Source organism: Uloborus diversus, chromosome 10 (genome assembly GCF_026930045.1).
Source record: "Uloborus diversus isolate 005 chromosome 10, Udiv.v.3.1, whole genome shotgun sequence".
Lineage (NCBI taxonomy): Eukaryota > Metazoa > Arthropoda > Arachnida > Araneae > Uloboridae > Uloborus > Uloborus diversus.
In genome coordinates this window covers 108,602,063-108,614,973 of record NC_072740.1, presented here as the reverse complement: position 1 = coordinate 108,614,973, position 12,911 = coordinate 108,602,063, and the positions used below count along the sequence as shown (strand labels likewise).

At 31.0% G+C, this 12,911-nt stretch overlaps 1 protein-coding gene across 3 annotated transcripts in view; it reads right to left on the bottom strand.

The window, feature by feature from the left end:
* LOC129231234 (ectonucleoside triphosphate diphosphohydrolase 1-like) overlaps positions 1 to 12,911 on the bottom strand; it is a 107,581-nt gene that overhangs the window by 90,785 nt on the left and 3,885 nt on the right. The window contains exon 1 of one of the 3 annotated variants that reach the window (XM_054865499.1): positions 10,429 to 10,596. The exons of 1 other annotated variant lie outside the window; for it this stretch is intronic. In XM_054865499.1, the coding sequence (XP_054721474.1) occupies positions 10,429 to 10,492 (64 nt within the window). In that variant the 5' untranslated portion in view covers positions 10,493 to 10,596. Of the gene's footprint in view, positions 1 to 1,994; positions 2,193 to 10,428; positions 10,597 to 12,911 lie in introns of those variants that run through there. One more of the 3 variants, XM_054865504.1, reaches the window with a different exon arrangement.

The window sequence follows — 12,911 nt, the reverse complement described above, 5'->3', positions numbered from 1 at the left end:
TTTGCGGGATCAATGGGTGGTCAAATATGTGATATCCCGTCCTCTAATCACCAGTTCCCCTGCAATGCTTTAAACTTGAAACAAATGCAATGTGATACTTTATTTATTATCTCTATTGCTTTGAGATAGTTCAGATAAATATCCACATCAAAATGGTTATAAAAATTACGTAAACATTGTTTTGTAAAATAGCTTTCCATCCTTACCTTTAAAACAGATTTACAATCAGTCTTGGACATTTGAGCTCACAAACTGCATTTGTCAGAAAACCAAAATCATTACAGCAGATTACTTTTTGATTACTTTGAAAAAAAAAAAAGGATGTGAAAATCAAAAATATCATTCATACAAATATAATCCATAATGCAAGAAATATAATCCATTCTAAAAGTTTTTTTAACGTGCAAAACTAAGTCCTATGAAAGAAAAATTACGGAGTCAACAAAACGATTTCGATTTCTAGCTGCGCCATCTCTTAGCAATTTTCAGAAATCCAAAAATAATCCACAGAATTTAAAGAGACGTCAAGTTGTGACGAATTCAATTTCCTCGAGGAAATTGTTCTCTTCTTCACATAGCGTGAAATGCCGACCGTACGGGCATAAGATGTGAAATGCTACACCGGTCAAGGATTTGTTAATATTTTTTTTTACACGTATAAACATTTTTCAAAGATGCTGATGATGTCAATTCACATAATTTGGAAAATAGAGGATTTAATTATGATGAAGTTAAATTGTAAGAAAAGAGACCCGGCTGTATACACAACGCATAGACAATAGAACCCCACTTATCCGACCCCCATATTATTTGACAATTCGGTTAGCCGAAGACGCAAAGGATCAAAATCAAATAATTATTCCTTTGAACGCAACTTTGATATAAAAACTGAAATTACTATGGCTACGACGAATCCTAAATCTAATTGCTAGTAAAACACAACTAAAAAAAATGTATGGCTTTTGTTTTCTTATGTTATTATTTTATGATAGACAAATTACAATGCAACTAAGTGTTGTTTCTTTTTTTAACTTTTTTTTTAGCATTTTTGCTCAAAGTTTTAAGTTTATGGACTTGACTCTCCCTCACCCTCCGCTTATCCAAAGAATTGGTTTTTCCATCGCCGAAAGTAGTAAATATCTCCTAGTAGAAGAAATGCTTCTTTTCGAATTTTTTAAAAGTAGAATGAAGTGGTGCTGAGTTTTTCTGGTGTTGTTAATGCGACACTCTGTATAAGGAAAACAATCCAAAATTTTCAGATGAATATTTGATAAATTTTCATACACAACGTAACCAACATCCAAAGAATCGTCAAGAAATCCTGCAATCTGCACTAACAGAGCAAAACTTGAGTCAAAAAACCTAATAGCTTATAAAGAAAACTAAATTTTTTATTAAAAAATCACGTAAAAATTAAACTGCGGAGAAAAAAGAAATATTTCTTCGAAATATTTTATTCATAGTTACTTATCAGGTTAAACACACCCACAAGGATATTTCTAAATTTAATTCCAGATTAAAAAGCTACTAAATTTCATACGGAAAATAATAAATCATTATTAATACCACAAAAATAAACATAAATTTATTAGAATTTAATTCCAAGTGCTTTTTAAAAAAAATTCCGCCATACTAAATTTTTATAAAACATATAAAGTGTGAAAGTAAGCATCTCTGTATTTTCTAAAAATATTTCCGATTTAACGGCATTAAATGCACTTGTAGTGGCGTTAAAAAATATCTCTGATCACGAGCATTTTAAACAGATGGATTGTCCCAGAAATCCACGAGAGTTAAGAGGGCTTAGGAGCAGCCATTAATGTTTCTAAAAATTACTTCATCACGCAGCATATAAAATATTTTCTGTACGACAAACTGCTCACAATTAATCAGAAGTAGTATTAACCCAGAAACAAATATGAGAAGAGATCTCTTTCGACACTACCAAGGTAGGAGAAATTATCATACAACATAGAAATATTTTCAGTACTTACGCCAAACTGCTCACAATTAATCAGAAGTAGTATTAACCCAGAAACAAATATGAGAAGAGATCTCTTTCGACACCACCAAGGTTGGTGTTCCATCCTCAAAAAATAGCATTGAGTCTCTAAATACTTAAGCTAAGTAAACGATTCCAAGTCACAACTCCTGTGAGAAAAACCTCTCCTCAAGAAGGATGGGATTTAAGACTTTCTTTCAACGACCGCAGCTGTAAATATAGAATTTTCTTTCGGGCGAAAGCACCTTGCAGTTAAGTTGCAGAAAGCGCATCTTGATACATGCGAAAGATACCTTTGGCAAAGCCACAAGGAATTACTTCACGGGAAAGAGAAACTGTGAGTTGCTGCCAACAGGATGAGGCGTGCGGTGACGACAAAAAGTTTTGAATTGCGTGAAAGAATTGGCTTCAGAGTGTTTGATGGGCTTTCGTTTTTGACGGTGGGTGTTATTGTTCATTGTGCGATTCATTGCAGGAAGAGCAATTTTTAATGTGCTATTTAACGGAAGATTTAGTTGGGTTTCGAGGAGTGAATAACTGTTGTGGGAATATACAAAACCCTTATTGTATATTCATCTATATCTACGAAAACTACCGGAACCAAACCCAGATTGTATATTCATCTATGTTTACAGAATCCATCAGTCTAAATTCTCACGATTATAACGAACAAACACGTACAAACGCTTCCAGAAACAAAAATTAACTTTTTGGACGTTTTGAGACGTACCCAGAAATATTGTGGCATATTTAAAAAAAAATTGCAATGATATTTTTTCAATATGCTATTTAACGCAAGATTTAGTTGTGTTTCTAGGAGTGAGTAACTGTTGTGAGAGCATACAAAACCCCTATTGTATGTTCATCTAGGTCTACAGAACCTATCAGTCTCAATTCTCATGATTATAACGAACAAACATGTGTACATTTAATTTTTAATAGGTACAAATGCCTCTAGAAATAAAAATTTTTTTTGGAGGTTTCGAGATGCACGAGCAAGAATAGCGGCATATTTCAAAAAATAAAAAGAATTATTAATATTTTTTTATTATGTTATTTAACGGAAGATTTAGTTGTGCTTCGAGGAGTGAGTAACTGTTGTGAGAGTATACAAAACCCTTATTGTATATTCATCTACGCCTACGGAACCTACCGGAACCAAGCCCCAATTGCATACCCCCCATCTACGTATACAGAACCTACCAGTCTCCATTCTCATGATTATAAAGAACAAACTAGGTACAAATGCTTCCAGAAACAAAATTTTTTGGAGGTTTCAAGATGCACCAGCAAAAATAAAGGCATATTTCATAAATTAAAAAGATGTAATAATAATTTTTTAATATGCTATTTAACGGAAGATTTAGCTGCGTTTTGTGGAGTGAGTAACTGTTGCGAGAGCATACAAAACCCTTATCGTATATTCATTTATGAATACAGAACCAACCAGAACCACATCCCAAATGTATATTCATCTCCACCTACAGAAGCTATCAGTCTCCATTCTCATGATTATAACAAACAAACAAGGTACAAACGCTGCCAGAAACAATTTTTTTTTTCCAGTTTTTGAGATGAGGCAGTAAAAATAGTGGCATATTTTAAATTTAAAACGATGCATTAATTATTTTTTTAAATGTGCTCTTTAACGGAAAATTTGGTTGAGTTTCGAGGAGTGAGTAACTTGTGAAAGCATACAAAACCTTTATTGTAATTTCATCTATGTCTAAAGAACCTATAAGTCTCAATTCTCATGATTATAACGAAAATACTTAGGTTCAAATGCTTCCAGAAACAAAAAATAATTTTTCGGAGGTTTTGAGTTGCACCAGCAAACATAGTGACATATTTCAAGATTAAAAAGATGCAATAATTATTTTTTAATGGAAGATTTAATTGATTTTCGAGGAGTAAGTAACTGCCGTGAAAGCATACAAAATCTTTATTGTACATATTCATCTATGTCCACAAAATTTATCAGTCTCAATTTCATGATTTATCGAACTAACTAGGTACAAATACTTCAAGAAACAAAAAATTAATATATTTGGAGGTTTTGAACTGCACCAGTGAAAATAGTGACATATTTCAAAAATTAAAAGGGTGTGATAATCCATTTTTAATGCGTTGTTTAACGGAAGATTTAGTTGTGTTTCGATAAGTGTTGTTTTTGTTTTAGTCGTGTTGCGAGAGCATACAAACGCTATTGTATATTCATCTATGTCTACAGAGTTTATCAGTCTCAATTATTGCCATGACAAGAAACAAACTAGGTACATATGCTTCAAGAAACAAAAGCTGAGGTTTTTAGAGGTTGCACCGTCAAAGAGAGTGGCTCATTAAAAAATAGTTGTGTTACAAAGAGCATTTGTTGTGATAGCATACAAAACAAATATTCTGTATTCATCTACGTCTACAGAATTGATCCGTCTCTGTTATCATAAAGATAAGCAACAAACTAGGAACATAAGCTTCGAACAAAAAACAACAACTATTTTTAAAAGATTAGTGGTGAAAATAGTTTAATATTCAAATAGAAAATTTTTTATAATAAGTGTTTATTCACATGAATTTAATTTTCTTTTTTTTGCTTTAATACTGGCACTAAATTGGCTTACACAACGGGTACGTGGTAGCGTGTAAACGGTATAATAAAATTAGTGCCATTGTTTTAAAATTTTCCGAAATTTGTAAGCGAAATTTGCAATCCTCAATTATAAACTGTAATTTTAAACTGCAAAAACCAACTTGCACTTGTAACATACGATAAATTTGTAGTAGATGTATAGTGGATTATTTGAGTATAAATCAATTAAAATTAGTAGGGGAATGTGGGGCAAAGTGAAATGGTTAAGATGACTGAGGTTTTTCAAAATGAACAAATCGGAAATTTGTTTTGAAAATTACAGTAAATAAAGAAAGAACATTGTATTTTATAATAACACTTGCGTTGCGTTTAATTTTGGCAGTAAATTTGAGTCTTCAAAAAAAGTGGAAAATTTTCACTTTTTTTGTTTTGAGAGGCAAAGTGAAAAATAAAATATTTTTCTAAATGAAATATTATCTTTTCGATTATAAAACATATTTTTTATCAAAAGAATCAGTAAATAAAAGGTTGAATGAATAAATGAAAAGTTTATGAAACAATAAACGAATAATTAAATGAATAAATCAATTAATATTTGAAGAAATATAAATGCTCGAGTAATAAATGCGCGAGTAAAAGAATGAATGAATAAGAAAATAAGTGAATGAATGAATGAATAAATGAATTCCTAAATGAAGGAATGTAAATGAAATAATTAATAAATGGAAACGCTAGTGATTTATATTAAATTATTGAGTGAGTAAATGAAACAAACTATTTCACTTTGCATCGTATGTACTTGACTAATTGTACATTTTTTTAAAAATACTAATAAACTCAATATTAACTAAATTTTTACTACATTGAATATTAGGAGGTCTCAATTAATATTTAAAATGTTAATAACAAAAACTTTATCATTTTATAGTAACGAAAATAATTTTCGACTTACAACGAAATATTACAGTATGAGAATCAATTTTTAAAAATAGCCTGTATTTAAAAATGCTTTAACCTTTGGAGGTATTTTTTTTTCCTGGACTGGAATAGGCTACATATGGTACTACATAGTTTAAATAATACCAGATAGGTGGAGCTAAAAGCAGAGTAAATATTTCACCATTTCACTTTGCTCCGCTAATTCACTTTGCCCCATGTTCCATTACAAGGTAAAACCGCAATTAGTGGCTGACGCTGCACTAGTAGTTGACACTTATATAGAATATGCTGAAAGGTAAGCATTGTAAATTTAAACACAATGTATAGTTTTGAGTTAAAAGGTGAAAAAAAACTAAACTTTAAGTTTTAGTCAAAATTATAGGATTGTGCAAAAATTTGAAATGCTTACCTTTCAACTTATTCGTTATAGGCGTCCACTTCTAATGCAGTGTCAACTACCGTTTGTAGTGTCAACTACTAGTGCAGTGTCAACTACATTTGTTGTGTCAACTACTAGTGCAGCGTCAACTACTAATTGCAACGTCAACTGCTTTTGGTTTTGTCTTAGTAACTTAAAACCGTGATTTTATCCACGATTTTCTTTTTCATTGTTTCTTTCTTTTCTTCTTTTTTTTTAGATATGTCACTATTCTCGTCGGTTAGTGATATATTTTTGGTAGTTCTTTGTGGATCGTTAGTGTAATCCAAGCAATGAATCTAGTGATGCAGAGTTTATCAGATGTTGATGAGACACCTTGTAGAAAAACTTGGTTGCTCGCAGATTTTTTTTCTCTACAAAAGTACTGAAATCGCTATGAAAAGCTATGAAATCGCCGTGTAGCTTTGAATTTGGTTAAGAATGTCAAAAAACATTTTAACTTATGCCCCACCCCTCTTATTAATGAGGCTTATTTTCTAACATTTGAGCGCTGTTTGAATAGCATTAACCTAAATATGCGCACCTGCGGTATTTAAACAAAGCAGTGCGTTTTGTTAACTTTAACTAAAGTTGGATTGACGATTGGAAATGTACAATGATTAGGATGTTTCTACTATGAATATCAATTCCAAACTTTTATAAAATTAATTTGGGTACAGAATCTTTACCATTTGCAGCAAAATTACTAAATGTTGTGTCAAGTGACTCATATTCAAAAACCAGGTTTAAATAATAGAAAAAAAAGTGTTAAGTTTCCTGTCAACGTGTAGAAAAGAACAATTTTCGAATTAAAATTTAAAGGTGGATCTCTTTCGATTTTTTTAAAATTCCTAAAACATTCAGTTATTGTTATTTTGCTTAACATTCCGCTTCACGGATTTCCTTTCGACCCCCCTCCCTCCAACGGGGTTCTCCCCCAATAGGGCGAGAGTCTTCCTATGCTAATTTCTGAGCATCGAAGGACCTCTGTGCCAAGTTTGACGAAGATCCGACGTAAACTGAATTTGTATAAGGAACACACACACAAACAAACCCACGTGCAGTCATCTTTATATATGGGGTGTGAGTCGATGCTCGTTGGATCGGTCTTAATAATTTTAATACAATTAATAATTTTTATTTTAATATTTGACCAACATATAGCCCCTGTACTCAAATAAATTCTATGTAGCAAAATCACATGGTACATGTGATTGCTATTTTTTCAGTACCGAGTAATTTTCACAAGTCTGCAACTATATTTTTTTAAAATGGTTTTAATGAAGAATGGAGTAATAAATTAAACTCTTCTCCTAAAGTAAGTTCTTTTTGTTCATAATTATTTGTAGTTCATTTTTTTGTTATAAAGAAAAAAAAAATATGACAGCAGTTGGTCAGGTCAACAACGAGGGGTACTTTTGTCCACTTTTAGAAAGCCACAAAAGAATAAAAACTTTTAGAAGAATTAGAAAACCAAAAAAATATCTATAAAAAGTTAATGAATGGAACATTTAAGGAAAAATATGGGATGAGGAGAAATATTTTATTAAACTCATAGTAGAAAATCAAACTGAATTAAAAAAAATGATATAAAAAGTGGAGTGTAGAAAAGTAGAAAAACCTATCGCATCTCCCTCATTTGATAGAAAACATATTACGATGGCAAAAAAGCACTTTGAAAAGCAGCAAATTGACTTTGAAAAGCCACGAAGTTGAATTATATTTACTGAACCAAAAGTTTGGTGTAGTGAAAAATATAATTCAATTAACTTAACTTACTTTGCGTTTCCTAACTTGCGTCCTTTATTTCTTGTTATATTATTGTTTTGTGATGCTTAGCCATTTGATGTAATCATGTTTTCTTAACAACGGTGTTACAAAAAGAAAAATATTTCCACTTCGTCAGTTGTATCAATTCATGAAGTTGAAGTCAAAATCAATTGAAGCTGTTTTGCTTTCTAAAACAAAAAACTCTAACTGATTCATATAAACTGAAACTTCCTAATTGCTAAATATTTTAAGCTAGACTGAATATTCCTATCGTTTAATTAAGCTCTTTTATGGTGCAAACCCCGCTTAAAGCAAGCAATATTTTAGTAATTCATAAAATTCCTGCTGATTTCCTCCTCAGAAAAGATTATTTCATTTTTGGAGAAATTCCATTTAAATTTTGAATTAGTTGAAGATAAGTTCAAGATAAGGCATAAATTCTTATAACACAGAGATAACAAGGCTCTTTTTTTTAATTCGTGGAGTGGGAGAGCATTTAAAAATTACATATTTGTTAAAGCGAATGTTATCATTTCTGAGATATACACGGTTCAAAAATTCGAAATGTTACTGTTTATTTTAATGGAACGTTTCGAGATTTCACAGGTTTACACAATTTCCACGGAAAATTAAGTATCTTTGTCAAACAACTTCCTAAATTGCTCCAAGTTGCGCGAATGCAGACTTCTCACATATTTTTATCTACCAGCTAAAAGATTAACTGAACGTATTCAGTAAACTTTTAGCTGTGGAACGTGTTCATACCACAATGATTTCTCATGACCACTGTGGATCCTCCAGAGAGAAAATCCCAAACAAAAATATGAGTATTTGAAACGTTTTGTCCTTATGAAGAATTATTTCAAACGATATGACCCCTTCCAAAAAACATTAAAAAGTGTATAAACGAGTATTCAAGCTTAAAAAAATCCAACTATGTCGTTACAATTTATTATATGGGGGAAATAATATTTCTACCTCTAATTGACCACTGTATCCTTCGGAGAAAAATTCCGAACAAAATTAATAGTATCTAAATAGTAATGTCCTTACGAGAAATAATTTAAAATGGCTGAACACTGCCGGAAAAATATTACACAGTATGAAAACGAGTATTCACACTTGAAAGAGCCAACAATGGCATTACAAGCAATTATATATGGGGAAATATTATTTTCCCTAATTGACCACTGTAGATACTTTGGAGAAAAATTGCTACCAAAAATAATAGTATCTAAATCGTGATGTCCATATGAAAAATAATTTTAAATGACATAATCATCTTAAAAAACTTCCGAAAACTATTTAAAAATATAAACAGATCATTCAACTTTTTAAAAATGTCATTACAAATATTTATGTGAAGGAATAACGGCATTCATTCCTAATGATTTCACATGACTACTGTAGATCTGTTTGAAGAGAGAACTCCGAACAAAATTATTAGTATCCAAAACATAATGTCCTAACGAAGAATAACTTCAAACGGCATAATCACTAGCAATACTTCGGGAAAATATTTGAAAGAAAAAAAAAAGCACTCATGTTGAAAAAAAAAAAATCAACAATGACATTACAAACAATTATATGGTGGGCAAAATAATATTCTTACCCCTAATGATTTCCCACGACAACTGTGGATTCTGCAGAGAAAAAATTCCGAACAATACTTTTAGTATCTAATACGATGTGTATATATGAAGAATATTTTGAAACCGAATAATCACTTATATGCTTTCAAAATATATTAAACAAATATAAAAACGAGTCTTCATGTTCAAAAAAATTCATCAATGTCATTGCAAACAATAAACGGAGATACTTTCGCCTAATGATTTCCCACGCTGTAGATCCTTCGGAGAGTAAACTCCGGTACAAAAATATTGGTATTTAAAACGTGATGTCCTCACGAAGAATAATATAATAACTTTAATATTCCGTAATATATTTTTTTAAAGTAAAAATAAGTATTCATGTTTAAAAAAAATTCAACAATGCCATTGCAAGTAATAATGTGACGGGAGGATTTCCGATGACCACTGTGTATCTTTTGAATCATAAACACTAGTTTCCAAAACATATCCTTTGAAAAAATAATCTCAAACGACATAACCACTTCCGAAAATCGTTAAAAAAAAATTAAAAACGAGTATTCATGTACAAAAAAGAATATAGAAAAAAAAAGATGAAAAGAAAAGAAAAAAAAATCCGACAATGTCATTACAAACAATTATCTGCGAGAAAACGGTTTTCTTTCCTCTGATTGACCACTTTGCGTCTTTTGGAGAGAAAATTCAGAGCGAAAATAGGTAATTTGCCGAAGACCGTTAGACGGCAGTGTCTGCAGAAATGAATTTGAGAGATAATTGAAGAACCGCGTTTTGTTTTCAATACTAACAATAGGGAAATGCTGGAATTAGACTTTCTTTTTTGCTTTTTTCTGCGGAAAACAAATAAACAAGCTTGTGCAATAAGGCTAACGTAAAATCGATAACAAAAATAAAAAAATAGAAAAATTAAAAAAAAGAAAGAAAAAAAAAGAAAAGAAAAATAAAAATTTGCAGTTACTACTCACGGCAGTAATGTCCTAAAAAATAATTTAAACGGTATAACTACCTTAAAAACTTCCGAAAACTATTTTAAAACATAAAATCGAGTACTCATATTTTAAAAATGCCATTACAAACACTTACGTGAGTAAGAAACACTTACCCCTAATTATTTCCCATGACCACTGCGGATCCTTCGGAGAGAAAATTCCTTCTATCCCTTGCATTGATTGACACAAGTGCAATTCCCAATCATCAGACGAGCAAATGCTCTATGTTCCCAACCGGACTTACATTCCCAGCACCACGAGGCATTTCATTGCAAAATAAGCGAGAATTCAGTGTTTCTGTCAGATGTGTGTTGCCGTAACAACTGAAGAAACGGCTTACAGCTGGTATAACGATGAGTGAGTAAACAGTGACTGACGATTAGTATACGATGACGGGAAAACGATAACATGGGCCTGCACGATTTTGGAGGCTGCTAGGATTCAGGTGAATCCGCAGTGTCTTTGAGAATTGATTTAAGATATCTCTTCGCCCGTTTGAAAGAAATTTACGCGATATTTTAAGCGCCATACTTGATGATTTATATAGTAGTAATGGAGAGAATAAATGGTAGATGAAATTTATTACCTGTTTTAGATGGGGATTATAAAGACATTTTATCACTTTTCACGAGATGCTGGTATTAAAAATAATTTTCATAAAATGTTACTAATAATGTACTTATATAGAATCGGTTTTGGAATGTTCTTAGAGATAATTTTCTTTCTTTTCAATCGCTGTTTACTTTTTGCTCATAAATTTCATAAACGGCAGTAGGTAAATCTTAAGCAAGTAGTATAAAATTTAAAAAAAGTAACTCAATTCTTACTTAGGTCAAGAAAGAATTTTTTTATTTTAGTTTCTGTTAATCAAATAATTCAATTAATATAAATATATATATAAATATGACTTAATATTAAGTGACAAAATAGAAATTAAAATTTATTAATAAATTAATATTTGAAAAAACTATCGTCAAATGTCATCTACTACAAGTTTTAAAAATATATTTGAACTTGAGTGGATAAAGAAAAACAAATTTTATTAACGATTAAAAATTTGAACAAAATATATAAATGTGTGAAATAATAGTGGGAATTGAAAAATAGTATCTTTAAAATGACGAAAAGGAATAATGATTAAAGAAGCATATTTTTAATGAAAATTATAGACAGGGCCTGCGGAGTAACAAGGAGTTTGGGCAGAAGAAAAGCTATGAGAAAAAAAAATTCCTCATATTTTTCTAGTTCTTCGTAATGATGAAGAGGTTTTCTGTAACACCGTAATATGTCTAAAATTTTCATTGCACACTTACGTCTTTTTGTATTGTTCGTTTTAAGTTTGGGCCTATTTTGTATTTAAATCAAGATATAGTTTAACATATCTGTTAAGGCAGTTAGAAACTAGCTGCTGTATAATAACATATTTTTGTTAATGTATCTCAATTTCTTACCAATTATTATTTAATTACTGCTTTCATTTCCGGTACAAAAAGAGTGGCTTCACCTTATTATTAAGTATTAAAGAAAAATATGAAAAACTGAAATGCCACTTGCGGTACAAAAAGAACGACACTAAGTAATTAATTTAATTTGAGATGGGAAAATTAGGAACAGAAATAAATAATGTCGCATTGGCTGAAAAAAGAACAACTTCTAGATATAAATGTAGGTTTAACAGAAAATACTTTAAATTGAAGTGTGTAAACATCAACTGGAGCAAATTTATAAACATAAACACATTACAAAACTACGTAATGAAAATCTAAGCTTTGCAAAACTTACTGTTAAAACATGGTTAGTTGTCAGCGTACTTCTTCTAAGAGAATACGATTGTAATACTTCACTTCATTGCCAAAATTGACTCCTTTTTTTCATTCATTATAAATAAAACATGTTATCAAAAGTGCTGTCAGATTCGCAAACGGTTTTATCAAAATTTGGATGAAATGTAAATATTTCTTTTAGATAACGGCAAAATCTCAGCACACATATAAAATAAATACTGGTCGATATAAATAATTTTTTTCAAAGGAGAAAAATTTGTTTTACTAAGCACGCGATCATTCTTTTTTATATCTATTCGTTTCCAGGTTTGAAAGAAGGAACAAGGTGATGTTCCAGACATTCCGTTTAATCAATTTCAATCAGTAATAAATATTGTAGACAAATACACTGTAAGAAAATTCTGAAACGTCACAGATTATTTCCGGGCAACGTTCCGGACTTTATTAGATTCCTCCAGTTTACTGTGAAAAACAGGTATTTATGAGTGAAAGTTTTCTGACTCGCTGCAGTTTCATGAATGCAGATTTCTCACAGGTGTAAAAAAAACCTTTATAGCTACCAGTGTGAAAATATATTCAGCTTCTTTATTAGGTATTTCGCCCTCATCTCAGTTTTGGTCCTTTGTAGATTGAGGGAGCTTTAAGCAAGGACGAAATGCAGTCTGTAGATATTTTAGCTTCGCAGGCAAACAAGCTATTCGATATCTGCTTGCAATTCCGCCTTAGCTTCAGGCCAAATTTGCTTCAGGTGCTTTCCTGGTAAATCAAGAAGGTGCCAAGCTGTTACTATAAACGTATCTAAGTTGTCTCTG